We start from the raw sequence: 19,917 nt of genomic DNA, 5'->3' as shown, positions 1-19,917 counted from the left end.
TGATGCCTTGGCACCTGGCACGGCTCAGTACATCTCCACAAAGACACTCTCTCTCTTGCTGAGGGTTCTGAGTGGGAAAAAAGCTTACGCAAGCCAGTCTCCTATGGGGCTCTGGCCCCCACTGCGAAGCCCCCACTGCCCTGCCAGCCCAGCAATCCCACCACCAGAGGTGCACAGAAGAGAGTGATTGACTGTGGGGCACGGGTGGCTAAGTGGGAGTAACTGGGAACTGGAGGGGGAGGACAAAGTGGGAAGGAGGGTATGGAATGGAAGAACTGTAGGAGGAAAGACGGAATTAAGAGCAGATGGAGGTTGTGTAAGAGGTGCATTTGCCCTCCGGTTGCAAAGGGAGTACATGGCTATTAATAAAGACATAGAGGCCAGGTGGAGTGGTGCGGGCAGCGCCTGATTGCTGGGGACATGTAATTGGTCTCCCTCCTGGCTTAATGCTCGGTGCCTGTGAGCTCTCCCAGATGTTTTTCTGTTGCCATGGCGGCTGGGCCAGGGGTAATGGTCTCAGAGCAGGGGAGATGAGGCCACAGAAGGCTCTCTGCTCTGTTTGAATACTGATTACAGGAGCCTCGTGTTTGGTGCGTCTGGAGCACTTTTGTAATGGGTTTTTTAACTTTTCTGTCGTCTGCATGCAGGGTTGGCTTTCGCTTGCCACAAAGCCTGCAGGCGCTCAAATTATAAAGATAAACCCCTGCCTTCTATGGTGGGGCTGTGGGGCCACTTGCTCTCTGAGAAATTAGTGTATGTTTGGGGGTTGGGCTTGTTACTAAGCAGGAAAGGAGGGGAGGGAAAGGGGGGAAGTGACACAACAGAGGGATCCTATAGGTCACCTATAGGAGAGGCTCGATTGTGCAGTAAAATCTCTTAAGGAAATAGCATGTCAATTTGAGATTTTAAAAATACATAAAAAATGCAAGATGCATATACTCCCCTCTCCCCAGTCCAAGTGTCTGAGGATCAGGCATCTGCAGAGAGCTTCCGGTTCCTACCAGGGCCAGAAAGGCATAACCCAGAGGCCCTGGAAGGTAGGCAGTCATGGCACGAAACTTCCATCTGTGCCTAGCTTTCCTGGATCAGCAACACCATGGAAGCTTGCCAACCCCCAGGAAATGACACCGGCTCCCGGCTTCCAGGAGCTTGGTTCCAGGTGCCTGCTGGCTGCATTTCCTCGAAGGGGATCTGCGTTTCTGCAGGCCTGGCAAAAAGAGACCCCTGACTTTTGAGGATCGGGAGCATCTGACTGTTCGGGGGACCTCTGCAAAGTGGCTTGCTTCTCAATGGTTTCACATCATAGAAGGTGCTGGGGGCCTATGCTCTCCAGTCACGTGTCATCACTGCCTCGTTTCTCTGGAAGCATCCGTTTCCCTGCCAAGCAAAACAGAGCTGGAACTGGGGCCCCCGGGGTCTGCTTCTTGCTGCACGTTCATGTGGAGCCCGATGGGCATTTGATGTCCTGTTACCCGGTTCTCACGTCGCCCACAGCAACACAAAGCTGGTTTGCTCAAAGCTGCACTTTTACAACATTATAGAAGTCTGAAGCATTGGACATGAATTTAATCTGCGTTGGACCATCCATATTAAGACCTTCTCATTTATTCAATACCCATTTACCAGGTGTTTGCTGGCTACTGTGTTAGCTGGATGGAAGGTGAGGGGACATCAGGGCGAACAAGACCGGCATGATCTCTGTCCTTCTGGAGCTATGTTTTAGCCAGAGAGACACAAAATTAAGCCGATGAGTTGATCAGTGACAAATTGGGTCAAATGCTATAAAGGAGTAAGAAAGGTGCTGGGCTGGGGAACAACAGGATGGTGGGCCCTCCTTCAGATATAGGGTGCTCCTTGAGGAGACAGTATAAACTGAGACCAGAAGGGGAGTGAAGACTCCAGCCAAGCAAGCCACAGGGGTGAGAGCAGAGTTCGAGGAGAGCCCTTGACAGAGGTTACCATAGCCTGCTCCAGGATAAAGGCACAGTCACAGGGTTGGGCTTGATGTGTCACAAGCAGAGATGCAACAGTGATTTTTTTTTAAAGATTTTATTTACTTAATTGGCAGAGGAGAGATCACAAGTAGGCAGAGAGGCAGGCAGAGGGAGAGGGAGAGGCAGACTCCCCGCCGAGCAGAGAGCCCAGTGTGGGCCTCGAACCCAGGACCCCAGGATCATGACCTGAGTGAAAGGCAGAGGCTTTAGCCTGCTGAGCCACCCAGGCGCCCCAACAGTGATGTTTTGAATGGGACCTTTTGGGACAAGGGGCCAAGGAGCCATCCTTCTTGTCTCATTCCTACATGCCTTCCCTCACGCTGTTTTCTTCTTTATATGGATTAAAAAAATAAAAAGGGATAAACTTCTGATTTGAGGTCAACACTCTCAGAGGACCGTCTTATCTTAAAAAAACAAACACACAGATTTTATATGGATGAGGACCTCGTTTCAATATGGCGCATGTCTGACTCAGGCTCACTATTGCTCCCTTAAAAATGCCATTTGAAGTCATCTCTTATCTTCGTAAAGGAGTTTTCAGCTGTGGTTGAAATAGAAAGTTGTTACGGACAGGGAAAACTAACATGACCTTTGTATTTTCTTCTCTTTAGGTGAACTGGGAAGTGAAAACATCAAAGTGTAAGTCCTCATTGCCTGTGACCCAGCTCCGTGAGGACAGGGATGTCAGGAAGAGGAGCAGATTAGAGAGCCCCCTGCCTTTTTAGGAGTTTTTGTTCTGACACCCTTGAGGGACCCTTGAGGGGCTCTTGTTTCCTGGACTCCAGGAGAGGGCCCTGAGCAGCCTACTAGGGGAGGCGGATGCACACTAGTCCTCCAACCCCAATTCAGGAATCTGGGCAAAGAACAAGGTCCTCTTCAGAAAAAAATATCTCTTTTGACTGCTAACAGTTCCAAAGGCATTGTAGTTCAATACTCTGATTCTGGGTGTATTTCAAGGATATTGGTTCGTTTATTCTGGTTAAACATTTTATCACCAGGAAAGATAGGTTCCCTGGCATTAAAGGAGGAGAGCACTGGTAGAAGCCTAAAGTTCGTGTGGCAGAACCACACTGGGTTGGAGGGAGAGGGGAATGGTGGAGGTGGTGAGGGAGAGGACGGAGGAATGGCGCAGGGAATGGGAGGACAGAGTGAGAGACAGAGAGAGGGAAAGGGGAGAAAGAGGGTAAGGAGGAGAGGGAGAGAGAGAGCAAGATTCCACTAGAAGAGTGTTCTGGGACCCTGTCACCACCCCCGCCCCCGCTGCCTGCCCCCGCCCCGCTCCTCTGCCCGCCCCGCCCCCGCTTCCCTGGCCAGCAACCCGGCTTCTTTAGACACTTTGCTCACTTCCTCCACATGGTGTCACGCCCATGCTGCGGTTCAGAGCCGGTGGTCCTCCTCCCCAATACCATTTACATTAACAGGGTCTTCTTTCCCATAATGGTGGACTCTGAGCCCTGGTAAGTGAGGCCGGTGGGTTTCTGAAAGCAAGGGCTCTATTTCTCCATGACAGAAAAGCCTGGGAATTGAAAGGAGAGGTGAGGAAAACAGCCTGTTCACAGTGGCCCCTTGACCTGGGGCACAGATCAGAAACCTCAAAGAAAGGGAAGTGAAATTAAGCAAGGCAAAAGTGCTCAACAGGGTGACTCCCCTGAGGCTCGTCGTAGTGGAAGGCTGGCACAAGTTTGTACCTTCTAGGGGGCGGTCAGAGTCTCCTGGGCTCCCTTTGAGCTCCCTCTGTGCCCTCCGTCTTTGGATCGGTGATAGAGGAAGGTTTGTTTTAGTTGTAGCCTTTCCTCCTTCCAGAGTTTGGTACGGCGACGAGAGCAAACCCCGCCCTCCCCCCATCTGCCCCGGAGTGTCACTCATGAGGTCAAGGTCACCTTTCCCCACACAACGTTCCAGGCTCTCCCAAAAGGAAAGGCTCACACCATGCTTCTTTGGGTTTCAACACGGTTTTTGCTTCCCTGTAGCCCCATTTTTGAGGAGGACACACCCTCTGTTATGGAAATCGAGATGGAAGAGCTTGACAAGTGGATGAGCAGCGTGAATAAAAATGGTACGGTCACCTAAAGTTGCTTTTTCTGTCTTCTCTGCTCTGAGAAGGCTGCGGGGTTTTGGAAATACCCATAAATCCTGGAGTGTGACGGTGTGAGCCCAATCCACGTTAGATCTGGAACAAGCAGATCATGAACCTGGGGCTGACCATCCTTAAAGACGGCCTCACTTGGTGCCATTTGTTTTTATTTTTGTGGAGCTTTTCAAATGACCTCTTTAAAGAAGAAAATGGTATTTTTTTTATTTTTCAAGAGAGGAACTCTCCAGGTCCTAATTATCTGGAAAAAGTCAGCATCTGACTGTAGAATTTAGACATCTATGGTTTTAATCTGCATATGGTTATAAAAGTTTACCACATATAGTTTACATAGATCAGTGCTGTCCAGTACAACAGATGCCAGCTGTATATGACCATTTAAATTAAAATTTTAAAAAATAAAAGAAAGTTAAAAATTTTGTTCTTCCATCACTCTAGCCATGTTTTGAGTGTGCACTAGCCACTTGTGGCTTGTAACTACTATATTATACAGCGTAAATCTAGAACATTTCCATCACTGAAGCAAGTTCTATGGGACAACGCTAATATAGTGGTATTACAAATATTCTCCTTAACTTATTTCCCAGTTGATATCTGGCAGTAATTGTATGTGTTCCTTACATTTCCTTAAATTAATATCTGAATTTAAAAATGATGGTAGCTGTTCTTTCTTCTTTAAATTTCCTTTAGAAAGTTAATAATTTTTTTTTAAATTTAAGGATTATTTATGTATTTATTTGACAGACAGAGACACAGCGAGAGCGGAAACACAAGCAGGGGGAATGGGAGAGGGAGAAGGAGGCTTCCTACTGAGCAGGGAGCCCGACACTGGACCGATCCCAAGACCCTGAGATCATGACCTGAACGGAAGGCAGACACTTAACGACTGAGCCACCCAGGCGCCCCCAATCAATAAATTATTTTTAATGCTCCGATTAAATGAATAAATCCATGATTTATTTTACCATAGCATTCGTATTTTTAGCACTCATCTTTAAAAAATACCCTGGGATCTATCAGGTTCAACAATAGTGAAGTCCAAATCCAGAGACCTGTCATTAGAATGACTGTACCAGAGGCTTTATCAACATAAACTTTCCAAAAGATTAGAACCCTTCAGGAACTTGTATAGTTTTGAGCAGAACTGCTTTTCATAGCCCAATATTGAGGAAAGAATGGCTCCATAGGGCATTTAAGGATAGGAGTGGGTCACAGAGATAATTCTGAAGGTAGTTTCATTTTGTTATTTTTAGTTTATAAAATATGCATATGTAATATAATATGGAATATGCAAAAAAAAAAAGTAGAAAGGAGAAAAAAATACATACTACCCAAAGATAACCTTTCTTATTTCCTTTTGTGCCTGAGATCATTGTAATACAAAATCAGGATCCTAGCACATTCACTAAACCAGAAACCTGGAAAAAAGCACTTCTATTTCACCACCATAGCAGAGCGTTATTTTGACACATGCATGACGGAGGGGATGGATTTTGTTTTTCCTTAAAAGTAACTGTGGCATAATAGGAGAGAGCTCTGATGGCTTTAAGAAGGTTAGTCATTCCTCAGTTTACTTGCGGCTTTTCGATTGGGCATCTTGACTGAAATCATTCTGCAGGCACATCAGGACCTCTGGTAAAGCTATTTTATTCCAGTGTCTAACCTGAAACATGCAGATTCTAGCTCTTGGAGCCACAGTGGGGTTCTTCAGGGACTGAATAAGCAGGCGATGATGAGTTGTGCCCTTTCCAACCAGGCCAGAGGCATGTTGAAGTCTTGTATCTGTGCTACTAATGCTTTTTCCATTTCAAGAGCCTTGCCATCATTAATCTTTTAACCTCTGGAACTCCCTAGTGAGGCCATTTCTGCACAAGGAACTGTACAGATCAGGGAAATGTGATGTTCGAATATATGAGTTTTGTGGCTAGAAGACAGAGTTTTGGTGACTAATAATGGGTTTGCTTTTTTTTTTTTCCCCTGTCTAGCTGACTGTGAATGTTTACCTACTTTAAAGGAAGAGAAGGAATCAAACCACAACCCAAGGTACTTCTAGTTTCCACTGTTGATGAGTGGTCTATGGGGGTGAGGATGGGAGACTATGGGTGAGACCTTTTGCTTACTGTCTCTTTGCCTGTAAATTTCACGAGACGGTTTACATGGATATATGTGTGTGTCATGTGGAGAAAAGAAAGTGTGAGTTATGGCAAATAGGAAAATGCAAAGTATACATCCTAGTGGCTCCATCTTCAGAAGCAAATTAGCGCTGGCATTTTCTTGCCCCTCGAAAGAGACACTCTTGAGTAGGCTTCCATTATAGTCCCAAAATTTTTGATTATAACAAACTATAGGCTTGTTTAGCTTGGATGAAGAGATGTTTGGTATGGAAAACAGATGGAAGTGGCCATCTTAAAGGGAATAACTGTACCTAAAAGTGAGCAAAATGGACATATAAAAAACAAGACAAAACAAAACCCCACCTGGATTGGGTCATTTGTTACAGGAGAGAAATTAAATGAGAATTTAATAAATATATTCCATCCTACCACTAGGTGGCTCTGCTTGATAGAAGATTTTGGCCTCTAGGACTGGTGGTGTTCAGCACCCCGTAATGGTGTTTAACTGTTATCTTTTGGTAGGATGGAATGACCATGTTTGAGGTGTTTTTGATCAGAGAATTGTTTGGTCGGGACATGAGAAGTGTCGCGGTAGGAAGGATTGATGACACAGCAGCTCGGTCCCTTATCCCACATGGCACCACTGTGATTTGGGGGGCATCAAGTTGTTGGTAGGGGTGACTCAGAGGTGATCAGTGAGCAGAGAATGTGACTGAGCCTGTGACTGGGACTTCATGCTTCTGTGGGACTAAATAGAAGAAACTTCCGAGCAGAGTAAACACCACCCGTCTTCTCTCCCTCCATGTTAACCAAAGGTCCTGTGCTTGTCATCTTAAATGCTTCCAGAATGCAGTCCCTTGTCACTGGGCAGTCCCTGAGGCTGGAGCTTCACAGGGGAAGACTGATTGTTGATAGTGATTGGGGCAGTCAGATGCTTGTCTTCTGGACCCTTCTTCTGCACCTTTCCCTCAACCCTGTCTGAGATGTAGTCACTCCCCCCATGTCACACATCAGGCTTCCACATTCTTACTGAGGCACACCTCAGCTTTGACAACGAAATCCACTTCCTATTGAATATTTCAGTCATTATTACCTCTCCAGGTATCTGCATGTTAAAAATTCGTCACTGGCTCAGAAAAGAGCCTATCCTGTTTAAATGAGATGCCAGATATAACAAGCAGAGGAGAGAAAAGAAAATGCTAGGGGGAGTATCACAAAGGAAATTACAAAGGAGTATTTTCCCCACATTTTAATCTTACCTAAAAATGAGTCACTGTGTTATGTTTCATGTGGGGCTCACCCACATCACCACCAAAACCCTATAAATATCTTGTTACTGTATCTCTGACGGGCACCCTCACATGATGTGAAACGTCAGTGGTTTTTAGGTACCTGCCTCTTGATCTTTGAAATTGTTGGCAACATAGAAGAAAAGGAATGTTAGAGGATTATGGGGTTGTGAAAGCATCTTAGAAATCACGTTTCTGAAATATTGAAAGGTTGGTCCTGGGAATAAACTTGAGCTCATTTCTGCCTGTATGACAAAAAGCCTTAAGCTATTTGGAGGGCTGCTTTATGCTAAACTATGATTTTCAAGGTGAATGTCTGCATTCTTCCATTGGTCCAGAACTATCTGGTCTCAATTCATAGGACAACAGCCTGGCTTCACCTTGTTCCCTCTCGGGGAAGCCAGCACTGGCATATGGAAACAGCAATGGTGAGTCCCCAGGCTTTGGTATATAGGTACTTTCTGATTAGTCAAAGAGCAGTACAAGATTATAAAGCAAATCTAATTGTTAGTTACTAAAAACTTGGAAAGATATAAGGCACTTAGAACAAACCCTGCCACAAAATAAACTCTCAGTAAGTACTGGTATTATTATTTTTTTATATTTTTAAAAGGTTTTTTTTTTTAATTTATTCATTTGACAGAGATCACAAGTAGGCAGAGAGGCGGGCAGAGAGAGAAGAAGGGAAGCAGCCTCCCTACTGAGCACATAGCCCGATGTGGGGCTCGATCCCAGGACCCTGAGATCATGACCTGAGCCGAAGGCAGAGGCTTTAACCCACTGAGCCACCCAGGCGCCCCTTATTATTGTTTTTAAAGATTTTATTCATTTATTTGTCTGAGAAAGAGCACGTGCACATGCGAGCCTGAGCAGGGAGAGTGGCAGTCTGAGGGGGAAGTAGGCTCCCTGCTGAGCAGGATCCTGGCATGGGACTCGATCCCAGGACCCTGAGATCATGACCTGAGCCCAAGGCAGATGCTTAACCCACTGAGCCACCCAGGCATCCCTGGTATTATTATTATTAACTTAAATTTGATATACATAAATTCACTGCCTTATGCGCTAAGGAGACTGTGTCCAAGGGGCCAGGCACATCCATATCTGTGGTTGGGCATTAAAAAACAAAGAACAACAAAAAAAAAACCCTTGTTATTTTAGAGCAGTTTCAGGTGTACAGCAAAATGAGCAGAAATGACAGAGGATTCCCACATACTCTGCACAACCTCCCTGACAATTGATGCTCCATACCAACTGGCTAATATACTTTGACACATCATTGCCCCCAAAGTTCCCCACTGGCTTTTCCCTGTGAGACTCATCCTTCCTCTCCCATTCAGGCAGTGTGCTGTAGACCACAACGCTTCAGAAAGTACTCACTGGAGAGTGAGTTTAGTAGAAAACACATGTCTCCCTCCTCTTACTACATTAAGACTTCCAGAACCCATTTGAAGTGTTCAATCCTTCTTAATGCTAGAAATATCCTCTGACACAGAACCTTCGTTATATATAAAGTCCATGTGCTTCTAGAAAAAGGGAGTCCATCTGGTTACCATGCTACCCTTAACGTACCACACGGGGTGTGAAGACTTTTCATTAGGGTCCTTAGTCTCAGGTCTTTCAGATCTTTTCCCACATATCCCATTGGCCAGCCACTGTTCATTTCCTTGCCCTGTCCTCATGGAATGGACGTTTTCTCTGACGCTGTGGAATCTAACATTTAGCACAGGACTTTCATAAGGGCCAGAGACATAGGAAGCACTCTGGGAAGTTTACACTAGGGTTTTCACGTCTTTAGAAAATCAATAAGATAAAAAAGACTTGTGGAGGAGGGGGAGTTTTATGTTATTATTTCCTACCTTAGTATTTCTCCCCTAATTCTTACCTGTTATGCATGAGGCACTATGGGAGGAGTAGTGGGAATAGTGTCAGTGGAATAGCGTCTAGGGGGTGCAGTGGAGCAGTGGGAGAGGTCTGCCTGGAGCTGAAGAGAATTCATTCAGTGGCATTGTTAAGCTTTGCCAGCACTCAGTGATAACAGAAAGCAGATCTATTGAGTTGGTTTTATTACTGTTTAAATTCTCTGTAAAGAATGCACTGCCTTATTGTCTACTCTTAACCCTCCCACCATCTTCTTAAATGCCGCTAGATAGTTGTAACCACATGAAGGATAGAATTCCTTTCATCACAGTGCTTAAGGTCTAGCCATCCTGTCCCTTCTTCCCGAGGCCTTTAGAATCGGACAGTTTCCTGCAAGTGTTTCTGTCTTGGCAAGCTTAGGTGAATAACCACAGAAAAGGAAACACAAATATTAGCCACATGTCCATCTTCTTTCCCTGTATGCCAACTGGCCACAGTGAGTTCATATTGACTAATAGCATTAGGAAAGACTAGGGGAAAATTGATTTGGTTCCTTCCAAGTGGATTTAGAATTTTGAAGGCACATTAATAACAAAAAAACAAGAAGATATTTATACAGCATTTTATACATACCAGATGCCTAGGTACTACCACCTAGGAAGTTAGCTAGTCAGAGAGGGTAAATAACAGCATACCTGTTCCGGTTTTGTAATGATTCTGCTGTTTATTTTATGATTCATGTCTGAGCTCAGTGACATAAAAATGGATCGCTTCAATATTTCTTGGGAAAATCCAGGTTAGTTTAATAAAGAATTTTGTGAATTTCTTCCTGTTTCTGCTCTTCTCTTTGTCTTTTTTTTTTTTTTTGAAAAGTATGATTGTTGATGTAGTTTTACAAAATATATTTGCTGAACACCTAGTATGAGGCTGGCATGGTCTGCATCATGCCAGTTCAACCAGTTAGAATAAACTAATCTGTATGAGTAAACCTGGAATCAGAGAGGTTAAGTGATTTGTCCAATTTACACAGCAAGTTTATGATAAAACTCAATGTGTCTTTTAAAACTACATTTTCATTTACATTTATTTACATTTATTAAGAGACATTCCACATATTGAAAGACAAATTAGAGATGAAAAAATAGGAGGGACATTCAGTGCAAGAAAGACAGCCACCATGAAGTTATTAATACCTGACAGTATTTGGTGGGTGGCATGGCCATCATCTCGTACATTGACAAGACTGACCCATTAATAGTGAGAAACCAGCAGTTTTGGTGAACTGTTTTGGCTTCTCCACTCAAGTATATCTCAGTGGCCACTTCTAGTTATTTTCTTTGTGAGTTTCTTTCCTTTCTTCCTTTCTAGTTTCTCAAAAGTTCTTTAAAACTCAACAAGTATTCAATAGGAAGTATGTTTAAGTGGCAGCTGGTTTCCCTCAAATCTGAGCGCTGTCTTATAAGGGATAAAAAGTAACATCAGAGGGCACAGAGTAACCACTTATAATCCCACAGGATGATAACCTTTAATAACACTGTTAAAATGCAGGTGTTGTACGTGTGTGCATGTGACGTGCGTGTTGTGGGTGAGAGAAGATGTATTAAATTTAATAAACCACAACATTGCTTAAGGAGTGGCCCAGAAACTGTGTCTGCTGCAGGCATGATCTATGTGTGTTGGATGAATTTTAGGCCTGGCTGTGATGTTAACCAGATGTGTGACCTCTATAAACACCCCCAACCCCATCCCCACACCTCCATCCCTACCCCCCGCCTCGTGTTGGCCCCTTTCGGGAAGGAGAAGGGAGGATATATTGGAGAAGAGAAAGGGAGCATGATCTAATTGTTAGGTGACTTTATGCCATACTGAGCTCTGCACTGCCCCCAAACCAAGTTTGGGAGCATCCTAACATGAAAAAGGTTTAATGCTGGTTTACTGCCATCTTTGGAGCCAGGGAACATTGGCCGTGGTCCTACGGAGGGAGCTGGTCAGGAGATACTGGTCAGGAGAACCAAGATGGCTGATCTGCTCCCGCCTGTGACCCAGGGGTGGTTAGGAAGCGAGGTGTTCAGAGCCGACTCTGTCCTCATTTCACTGCGAGCGCTCCAATTAAATGCTTTCTTACAAATCGTAAGATGAGGCTTTGTCATAGTTCAATTTGTTTTTACAGTTAGTAGTAGGCCTGTTACTATAAAGGCTGTTGGGGAAGCTGTCCCACATTCTTAAAATATCTATGTAACACTCTGAGAAAAAATTACTCACTATTGCCACTGTCGTCGACAAGACACTAAAGCTGCCAGAATTAACACTGAGGCAAGCAACAGAGGTTTGAGGCAGGATCCCTGACTTTATTTGTTGCAATCGTGTGGCGGTTTGCCAAGGTATTTTTAACAGGGAACTCGAGGGTTTGCCAGAGTTAAAAATGCCCGGCCTTCCTTCATGGTTTCACAGAGATGATAAACAGCTGCCAAGGACAGCAGGGAACACACTAACTAAATAAAGGAAGGAACGAGCGAGTGAGAATGTCTCCAGGCCCGGGTGGTGGGCCTGACCCCAGGGTGCCGACTTCCTCCCAGGCCTGCACCCCTCCGGTGAACACAGGCCTGTGAGTGTTGGACACTAGGCATGACCTGATGCCCCTGAGGCAGCGGGTGTCGGCTTTGAGAGCGTCTTGTGTGGCAGGACCCGTCACACCACTCACAGTCCACGCAGCTGAGCAGGGTGCGACATGTGGGCTCCCGGGCTCTTTGGTGCTCGCAGGAAACAGGTTCTGCTTGGTGGACAGTGTCACAGGCTACACCTTCGAAATGCTCACAGGGTGTTCTCAACAAACCCCAGGGAAGTACATTCTCCTCAGAAATGGGAAGTTTGTTTTTGGAAGATGGTTTCTTAAAGCCTTTGGATGTTGGAAGCAGTGTTAAAGCTTATGTTGAACCAACGAACATTTGCTAACGTAGACTCTGCAAAATAAGAATAATACATGTTCACACGTTTGTAGGTCAGGCCGGTAGAGCAGTGACTTCCTTAGATTTGCTCTCTTCTTCTTCGTCTTCTTTTTTTTATTCATTTATTTGGCAGAGAGAGAGAGAGAGAGCGAGAGAGCACAAGCAGGGAACGGCAGGGAGAGGGGGAGGCGGGCTCTCTGCTGAACAGGGAGCCCGATGCGGGACTCGGTCCCGGGACCGTGGGATCATGACCTGAGCTGAAGGCAGAAGCTTAAACGACTGACCCACTCAGGCACCCCTCACTTATTCCTTGCAACAACGCTATAAAGTGCATAGATTATTATATATGTTTTGCGGGTGAGAGGAGAACAGAAAACTAAGGCTAAGAAAAGTGCACTTGCCCAAGGTCACCCAGCAAGGAAGTGGCTGGACCCTGGTTCAAGCTCTGGCCACCTGACCCTATGCTCTTTTCTACTGTGTGAAAGAGCCACTGTTAGCACGTACTAGCATGCGTACTGCTGTAAACGCAACAGGAGGTGTTTAATACCGAGACATAAACTTAACCAAAAAATAGATGGCATAATGTAAAAAGAAACTGTTTAGTTTTATGGAGGGACATAAAAAAATTTTTAAAAATAGAGACATACTGTACTCCTGAAAGACTTCACAATGTCATGATTAAAATTAAGAGTTCTCTCATGCTTTAGATTAATATAGCCTCCAAATGAGTTTAAATGTTAAAAAAAAAAAAAGTCCAGAACAAAATAGAGAATATATTATTATAACTTAAGGTGGGGATTGGTTGAAGGCATGCCACACAGGTCAAAAATCATATCAGAAAAGCATAGCTGTCTGGGCTCCTGGGTGGCTCCATTGGTTAAGTGTCCAACTCTTGATTTTGGCTCAGATCTTGATCTCATGGTTGTGGGACCGAGCCCCTCGTGGGGCTCCATGCTCAGCGGGAAGTCTGCTAGAGATTCTCTCTCTCCCCTTCCATCTGCACCTCCCCCCACCCACACACATACCCTCTTCCCTGCTCAGCGGGAAGCCTGCTTCTCCCTCTCCCACTCCCCCTGCTTGTATTCCCTCTCTCCCTGTGTGTCTCTCTCTGTCAAATAAATAAATAAAATCTTTAAAAAATAATAACAATAATATCCAGTATTGGAAAGGATGTGGGGAAAGGAAATCTCCCCAAAGAAAGTGTGGGGAGGAAGGTAAATCGTACAAAATGTCTAGGGAAGGGGATAATTTGCCAATGGGCCATTCAAGCTTAGAAATGGCATTTAGTTTAACCTGGCAATTCCTCTCCTAGGTATGTTTATGCAAAGGTAACAACTGGAATTGTGCAAAGATTTTTTATACTAAATAAAAACTAAAAATCGGAAATAGACTACGCGTTTAATCTCAAGAATACAGTTTAAAAAATGCTTTTTCAGTCTGGTGAGACAATGGAAGGCTGTGTAGCTGCTAAAAAGATACTGTATATTTATTAGCAAGGAATGATGTCTGTATGTGAGTGATGGTGAGAAATGCCAATTATAGCATGAAATGCATAATATGATCCCCCCCCCCTTTTTTTTTAAAGATTTTATTTATTTATTTGACAGAGAGAAATCACAAGTAGATGGAAAGGCAGGCAGAGAGAGAGAGGGAAGCAGGCTCCCCGCTGAGCAGAGAGCCCAATGCGGGACTCGATCCCAGGACCCTGAGATCATGACCTGAGCCGAAGGCAGCGGCTTAACCCACTGAGCCACCCAGGCGCCCCTATGATCCCCCTTTTTTAATCCCCTTTTTGCACATAAAGAATGTATATCTTTATCAAAGGAAGGAAGCTTGGGAGAGTACACACCAAGATGTTAACTGTGGGAAGACTTAGTATTTTTGTTTTGCTTATTTGTATTTATTTTTTCAACAAAGACTATGGATTGGTTTTATAACACTTTAGAAAATCACTTCTGTTAGGACTGCTGGGTACAGATCAGTGCTATAGACAAAAGAGGGCTTGTGCCCACTGCTATCCGGCTTTGTGCTACACTCTGCTTAGAGTGGCTGGCATTTCAATATAAGGCCACAGAAGGAAAGAGACTTACTTATGTGCATAGAGATGAACTCCTAGATCTTAGAAATAATAACCTGCTACCACCCAATTTCCAAGAAATGGAACCTCCTTGCCCAGCTGAAGAGTGGTTCAGTGTCACCAAAGTGAAGGGTGGTTATATCTGCTCTTTGGGGGGGAAAAGTCTTAATTTTCCATCAGCTTTCCATTTCAGGTAAGTTTTGCTGTGGTATTTGTCTTTTATTCACAACTGTCTGCCTCCTCCTTTCCCATCGATTGCCCATCCCTAATCACAGCTTCTTCCCTCCGTCTTTACAACACAAACACAAACACACAACCATCCACCCAAAGCCTCCCCTCTTCTTCCACGGATAGATCGATTTATCTATCAAACTGCTTCAGTCTTTTTGGAAACACATGCTGTCTCCCTGAGCAGGAGAGCTTGGAAGTAGGAGTCAGATGAATCTAGTCAGTTGCAGACCATCCATGCCTGTGAGCTAAGGAGATATGAAGTTCTATTGGCTATTATCATTCAGGCACTTTCTTGGAGACAGAGGTCACTTCAAGTAGAGATGTTCTGGGATCTGAGTGATGGGACAGCAAAGTGAAACAAGAAGCTGGAGGGGTAGAGTGGCTTGCTTTCCAGGAGCCGTGGGTGGAGGCGTGGTCTCACTGGGAAAAGCTGCAGAGCCAGATACAAGGCCAAGATAGCCAAGCTAGAAACAAAAGCACAAATTAGCCAGCCGGCACAGTCGTGTCCAAATACCATATCCATAATTTATGTCTCCTCACACCCCAAGATGCCTAATGATTGAATTCTAAATGACACCGAGAAGGAACCTTTGTGGATATGAACAAAATGGGCTTTTGAAAACACGCCAGGACCACAAACTCCTGAGAAAAAACAACACATGGAAATTTTTTTAAAAGGGGGGGAAAAAAGAAATTTGGCATTGATTCATAGAGAATGGGATTAGATTTAATTAAAGGGAGGGAACCTCCAACTCCATCTGGTTCTTTCCACATCAGCACTAGGGAGGGATATTAGAGCAAGAGCTAAGGGATTATTTCTTGGCTTTCAAGGATTTCCTCCTCAGGGATCAAATACAAAAATTCAAACCAACCTTTGGTTCAGAAATGGTAAGCCGGACACCGTTGGCTTTCTGACTGTTCATGTTTTCTTGAGTCACCTCCGTAGTGGAGTGACCAGCTCTCGGTAGCTTCTTGGAAATATACGATTGTTCTGTATTTTTGCAGTGACAATGAATCCTGAAACTGAATGGTGCTAATGTTTTCCAAGAGAAGCGGCCCCGGAGGGAGCTTGCTAGCCTGCCAACAGAGGATGAAGAGGATGCAAATTTAATTAATTTCAAATCAACGTAGACACAAGAACCTTTTGCTGTTTCTTCCAACGCCCACTCTTCCTAATGATGGCATCACCTGTACTTGGAAGAATGCACAATTGAGCAGCACTAGGAAGAAGCTTGGCTGCCGTCCATGCTAGCTGCTGAGGGAGGAGGAACCACATGGTATCCACCTCTCATCAGGGCCTCTTCCCTCCCGTCCACCCGCCTCTCATTGCCTGTACTCACTCTGGCCATGCTCTCTAGGTCTTACCTTTCTGCTTCACTCCTTGGAGTTTAAATCAGGAAGCTGTTTTATATATGGCTTCCTTCTGGGTCACCTTGTTACCAAATTAGCTCTGGATAATTTCCTCTGATTAGTCAAGTCCTCTGATAGGTCATCTGCGTTCAGCAGGAACTTTCCTCAAGGCGAGTTACATCATGGGAGAGACAGAAAACAAAGCGAGTGGTTCACTGTATACATCATCCCAGGGGCTTGGTAAGCTCACCTACCTGCCCAGAAGACATACAGAGAGAACCTGCCATCCTGATGCTGTTTGGTGCCTTGTGGACTCTGAGTTGGCCGGACCCTTTGGGACCTTCTCTGAGGAATAGGAATCTTCAGTGAGAGAGCAAAGTAATTTCCTTCTCAGCTAAAATCACCTACCTGTCTGTCCACATTTTCCCCAGACCTCATTCTTGCTCTCAGCACACCTGCCTTGCCTGTGGTATGTGAAAAGGACATGTACACAGGAGGATCAGCTGTCAGCCTTCCTTGTTCTTGAGATCCTTAAGGTCATTTAAAACAAACAGAATAGGAATAGGAAATACCTGTGTCTGTGACAGATATCACTCAGTGCACTTTCCTATCAGGCTGGGACAAGCCTCGTGTCCTCCTCTACACAGCTCTCCAGGAGGCCACAATCAGTCCATCAGAGAGGACGTTCTCTGCCATATTTGTTGACACCCTTGCCAAGAAGCGGTGGTGCAGAAGGGTCTGCTTATCATTCCCATTCACGTAAAATCATTCCTCATTTAATCCTTAATTTTCTACTTTAAAGCAATCTAGCAAGTTGGGAGTCCTCAGATCTTCTACAACACCTGATATTTTATTCTAGGAAAGAAGTAAAGAAGGAAAACTTTATTTATTTTATTCTCTACATATAAACTGAGGGGAGATGAGGTTCACCAAACATTTGCTGCTGAATCTGGGGTCTTGTGTTTGGAAGGCCGCCTTAAAGCGTAACAAAAACGGCCCCTCTCCCTCCTTTTGGAATCCCTCTGGCATGCTCGCCTTCAGGACTTTGCCCATAATTTTAAAGACAGAGCTCCAAAGCTGGGGAGATCTTTCCACACAAAGAAAGAAAACTATCTGGTTGTGTTTAACCACGACTATTCTGCTATCCTGAGACTTCATACAGCTTTGGCAAAAGACCGTCTTCATGGTATATAATTTCAACAGATTTATGTGTCATATTCTCGTTAGTACATCCTAATACGGTATTTTTGTTTTCACTTCTGTTCTGCACATTCATATTCAACTTGTGGTCCACAGTGACTCCCAGATACTTATGCCAAAACTGCCATTTTCTGAATCATCGTTTCAGCTTATTTTGTTAATTTGTTCCTTCTCAACATTTTGACTCTCAGAAGACTCTCTGATTCCTTCTTTTTCTCTCTAGGTATCCAAGATTTGGGGGGAACACCGAGGCCTGTCAATTTTGTCCAAGACCATCCAATAATGCGACTTTAGAAGTTCAGAGAACTATAAGAGGTCTTGGAATCTCATTTTGATGAAGCAATATTTTACGATACAATAAAAATACTCTCATTTAGTATTTAAAATCATTTCAAATTCTAGAAACAAACTTCAGCATCATGCCTTTCAATTTATCTCTGAAAAATGTACTAACTTCTGTAATTGCACAGTGTACAAGCATTTTATTAAAGGTTTTTTTTTTTTCTGGCAAGATATAGGAATCAAAGCAGTGAAGGGTCAATCCTAGCCTCCTGTATCTATTAATTACTGTTCAGTCAATAGGTGTCATATATTTATGATAATTTTAAGAATTGTTTTAAACTCAAAGTTAATTTTATGCTTCAGATTATTGTCTATAAACAGCTAACTAATTTCCCCTTAATTGGGTAGCCAATCAGAACAAAATCTGACTTGGGGATATTTTAAAGATATGTAAGTTTCACTGCATTTTTGTACATTTTAAGCAAACCAGGTTAATAATGTTGTCGAGTCGAACTTCTCAGGAAACTTGTTTTAATAAATATGTAAGGATATCAACCAGCTACTCTTACTGCAATGATGTGACTCCTCTTTCTGGCGAGCTCATTGTTATCCAGACACAGGCATATAGCAGGGATCAAACTTCAGAGCCATGGTGGGGTGGGGGAGGGGGGGCAAATGCCTCTAGCAGTGTAAATGCATGCTTTAAAAATGCTTTTGTCTATTTTTAAATTTTGATTGTTTATCAGTTTGCACCATGTCTGGAAGGAGGCTCCCATATGAGTAAACAGAAAATATAGACTTTAGTTTAAATTCCCGTCAGAATTAATACAAATTCTGAATGTACTGGAGTGATAAGACACAGTTACATACTAGGAAGACACTGCTGAAATTCTCATTGTGGGGAAAACATTGACATTTTAGGCTGAATTAAATTTAAACATGCTATGTTTTCACACTTGGAAGATACTCAGGATGAATCTTGGGCTTCCATTTAACAGGGACAACAGGCAGGCCAGAGTAGCTTCATGCGCAGATAACATTTCTTCAATCTTAAGTTAACCGGGAGAGTCACGGTATAATAGCATGCAATGAAATTAGTCAGATTGGTTATTAATAATTGTAACTGTGATTAATAATCGCATCATCCAAACAATGAATCCTAAATTTGTTTGAGCAGTTTTTTGACATTACCTTGGCACTCTCCATTTGGTTACCAAAGTCTTATTTTCCTCTTTGTCCTTTTGGGGGTGGCTATTTGTAGATATGCAGCAGGTTTTCTTGATTTCTTTTGGTTTTTGCCCTACTACCTTTTCTCCAAAAAAATGTCATATTCACAGGATAGCAATCCATTCAGTTATATAAAACTTTTTCAAATCGATTCTATAGATGCTCTAAGCTCTTTTGAAATATTTTAAGAAGTTAATTTCTTTTTTTTTTAAAGTTTTTTTTAGTTATATATTTGACACAGAGAGAGACAGCGAGAGAGGGAGCACAAGCAGTGGGAGTGAGAGAAGGAGAAACAGGCTTCCCGCTGAGCAGGGGGCCCGATGTGGGACTCGGTCCTAGGGTCCAGGGATCTTGACCTGAATCCAAAGGCAGATGGTTAACGACTGAGCCACCATCTTTAACTTCTTCAGGTGCCCCAAGAAGTTAAATTTCTAAACCAAAGTACATCCAATAACATGGAGACTTTTATTTCAGTGCTGTATAAGTTTAGAAATACAAAACTGAGCTGTTTAAGACAAGCAAAGGTGACTGGATTTTCTTCCACTGGACTTCAAGTGTGGAGTGCACAGATAACCATATTCCTCACTTCCCACCACAGCATCATCACTGGCCTTTGGTATTTCATAAATAAGTAATTGGACCTTTTACAAAAAGCACGATCTTCACATTTTTCACTTTTTTGGTCTGCATGGCAAGAATTAAATGAATGACACATAGAAACTACAAATAGTAAGAAACATTTTTTTCAGTGTTAAGATCAGTGGAAAGTAATCACCATATTACTCTGACTTAGGTAAAGCCCCTGAAATTATATATAACATCAAGAACTTAGGAAAACTCTGAGTGTTTAATAAATGTCAGCATCCAGAAAGAGCAGTGATTATAGTTTTCCAACAAGTTAAAAATAATCTGGTAGATCGTTGGTAATTTAGCATGTACATGTCTTGTTTTTAAAGTTAAGTGAAAATATTGCAAAAAAAAAAAAAAAAACCCTACCTTATTAGACTCTCTCACTTTTCAAGCAGTATAAAGTATTTTCTCAGAACGTCAGTAAGATCAACAGATGTTGTATTTACCATTGGGCTTCAATGTAGAAATTCTACCTTGGAAGCTTCATGTAAGAAATCGTTATTGATTAGAATTTATTTGCAAAACTACTGAAGTGTTTTTTTTTTTAAGATTTTATTTATTTATTGTCAGGTAGAGAGAGAACACAAGCAGACAGAGTGCAGGCAGAGGTAGAGAGGGAAGCAGGCTCC

At 43.4% G+C, this 19,917-nt stretch overlaps 1 protein-coding gene across 2 annotated transcripts in view; it reads left to right on the top strand.

Moving 5' to 3' along the window:
- TMEM154 (transmembrane protein 154) overlaps window positions 1-18,005 on the top strand; it is a 42,737-nt gene extending 24,732 nt beyond the window's left edge. Inside the window, exons 5-8 of one of the 2 annotated variants that reach the window (XM_032332526.1) lie at window positions 2,606-2,633; window positions 3,965-4,050; window positions 6,072-6,129; window positions 17,373-18,005. In XM_032332526.1, the coding sequence (XP_032188417.1) occupies window positions 2,606-2,633; window positions 3,965-4,050; window positions 6,072-6,129; window positions 17,373-17,484 (284 nt within the window). In that variant the 3' untranslated portion in view covers window positions 17,485-18,005. Of the gene's footprint in view, window positions 1-2,605; window positions 2,634-3,964; window positions 4,051-6,071; window positions 6,130-15,604 lie in introns of both variants that reach the window. The other variant, XM_032332527.1, reaches the window with a different exon arrangement.
- The last annotated feature ends 1,912 nt before the right edge of the window (window positions 18,006-19,917 follow it).

This window comes from Mustela erminea, chromosome 2 (genome assembly GCF_009829155.1).
Source record: "Mustela erminea isolate mMusErm1 chromosome 2, mMusErm1.Pri, whole genome shotgun sequence".
NCBI lineage: Eukaryota > Metazoa > Chordata > Mammalia > Carnivora > Mustelidae > Mustela > Mustela erminea.
This window is presented reverse-complemented; position numbering and strand designations above follow the sequence as displayed.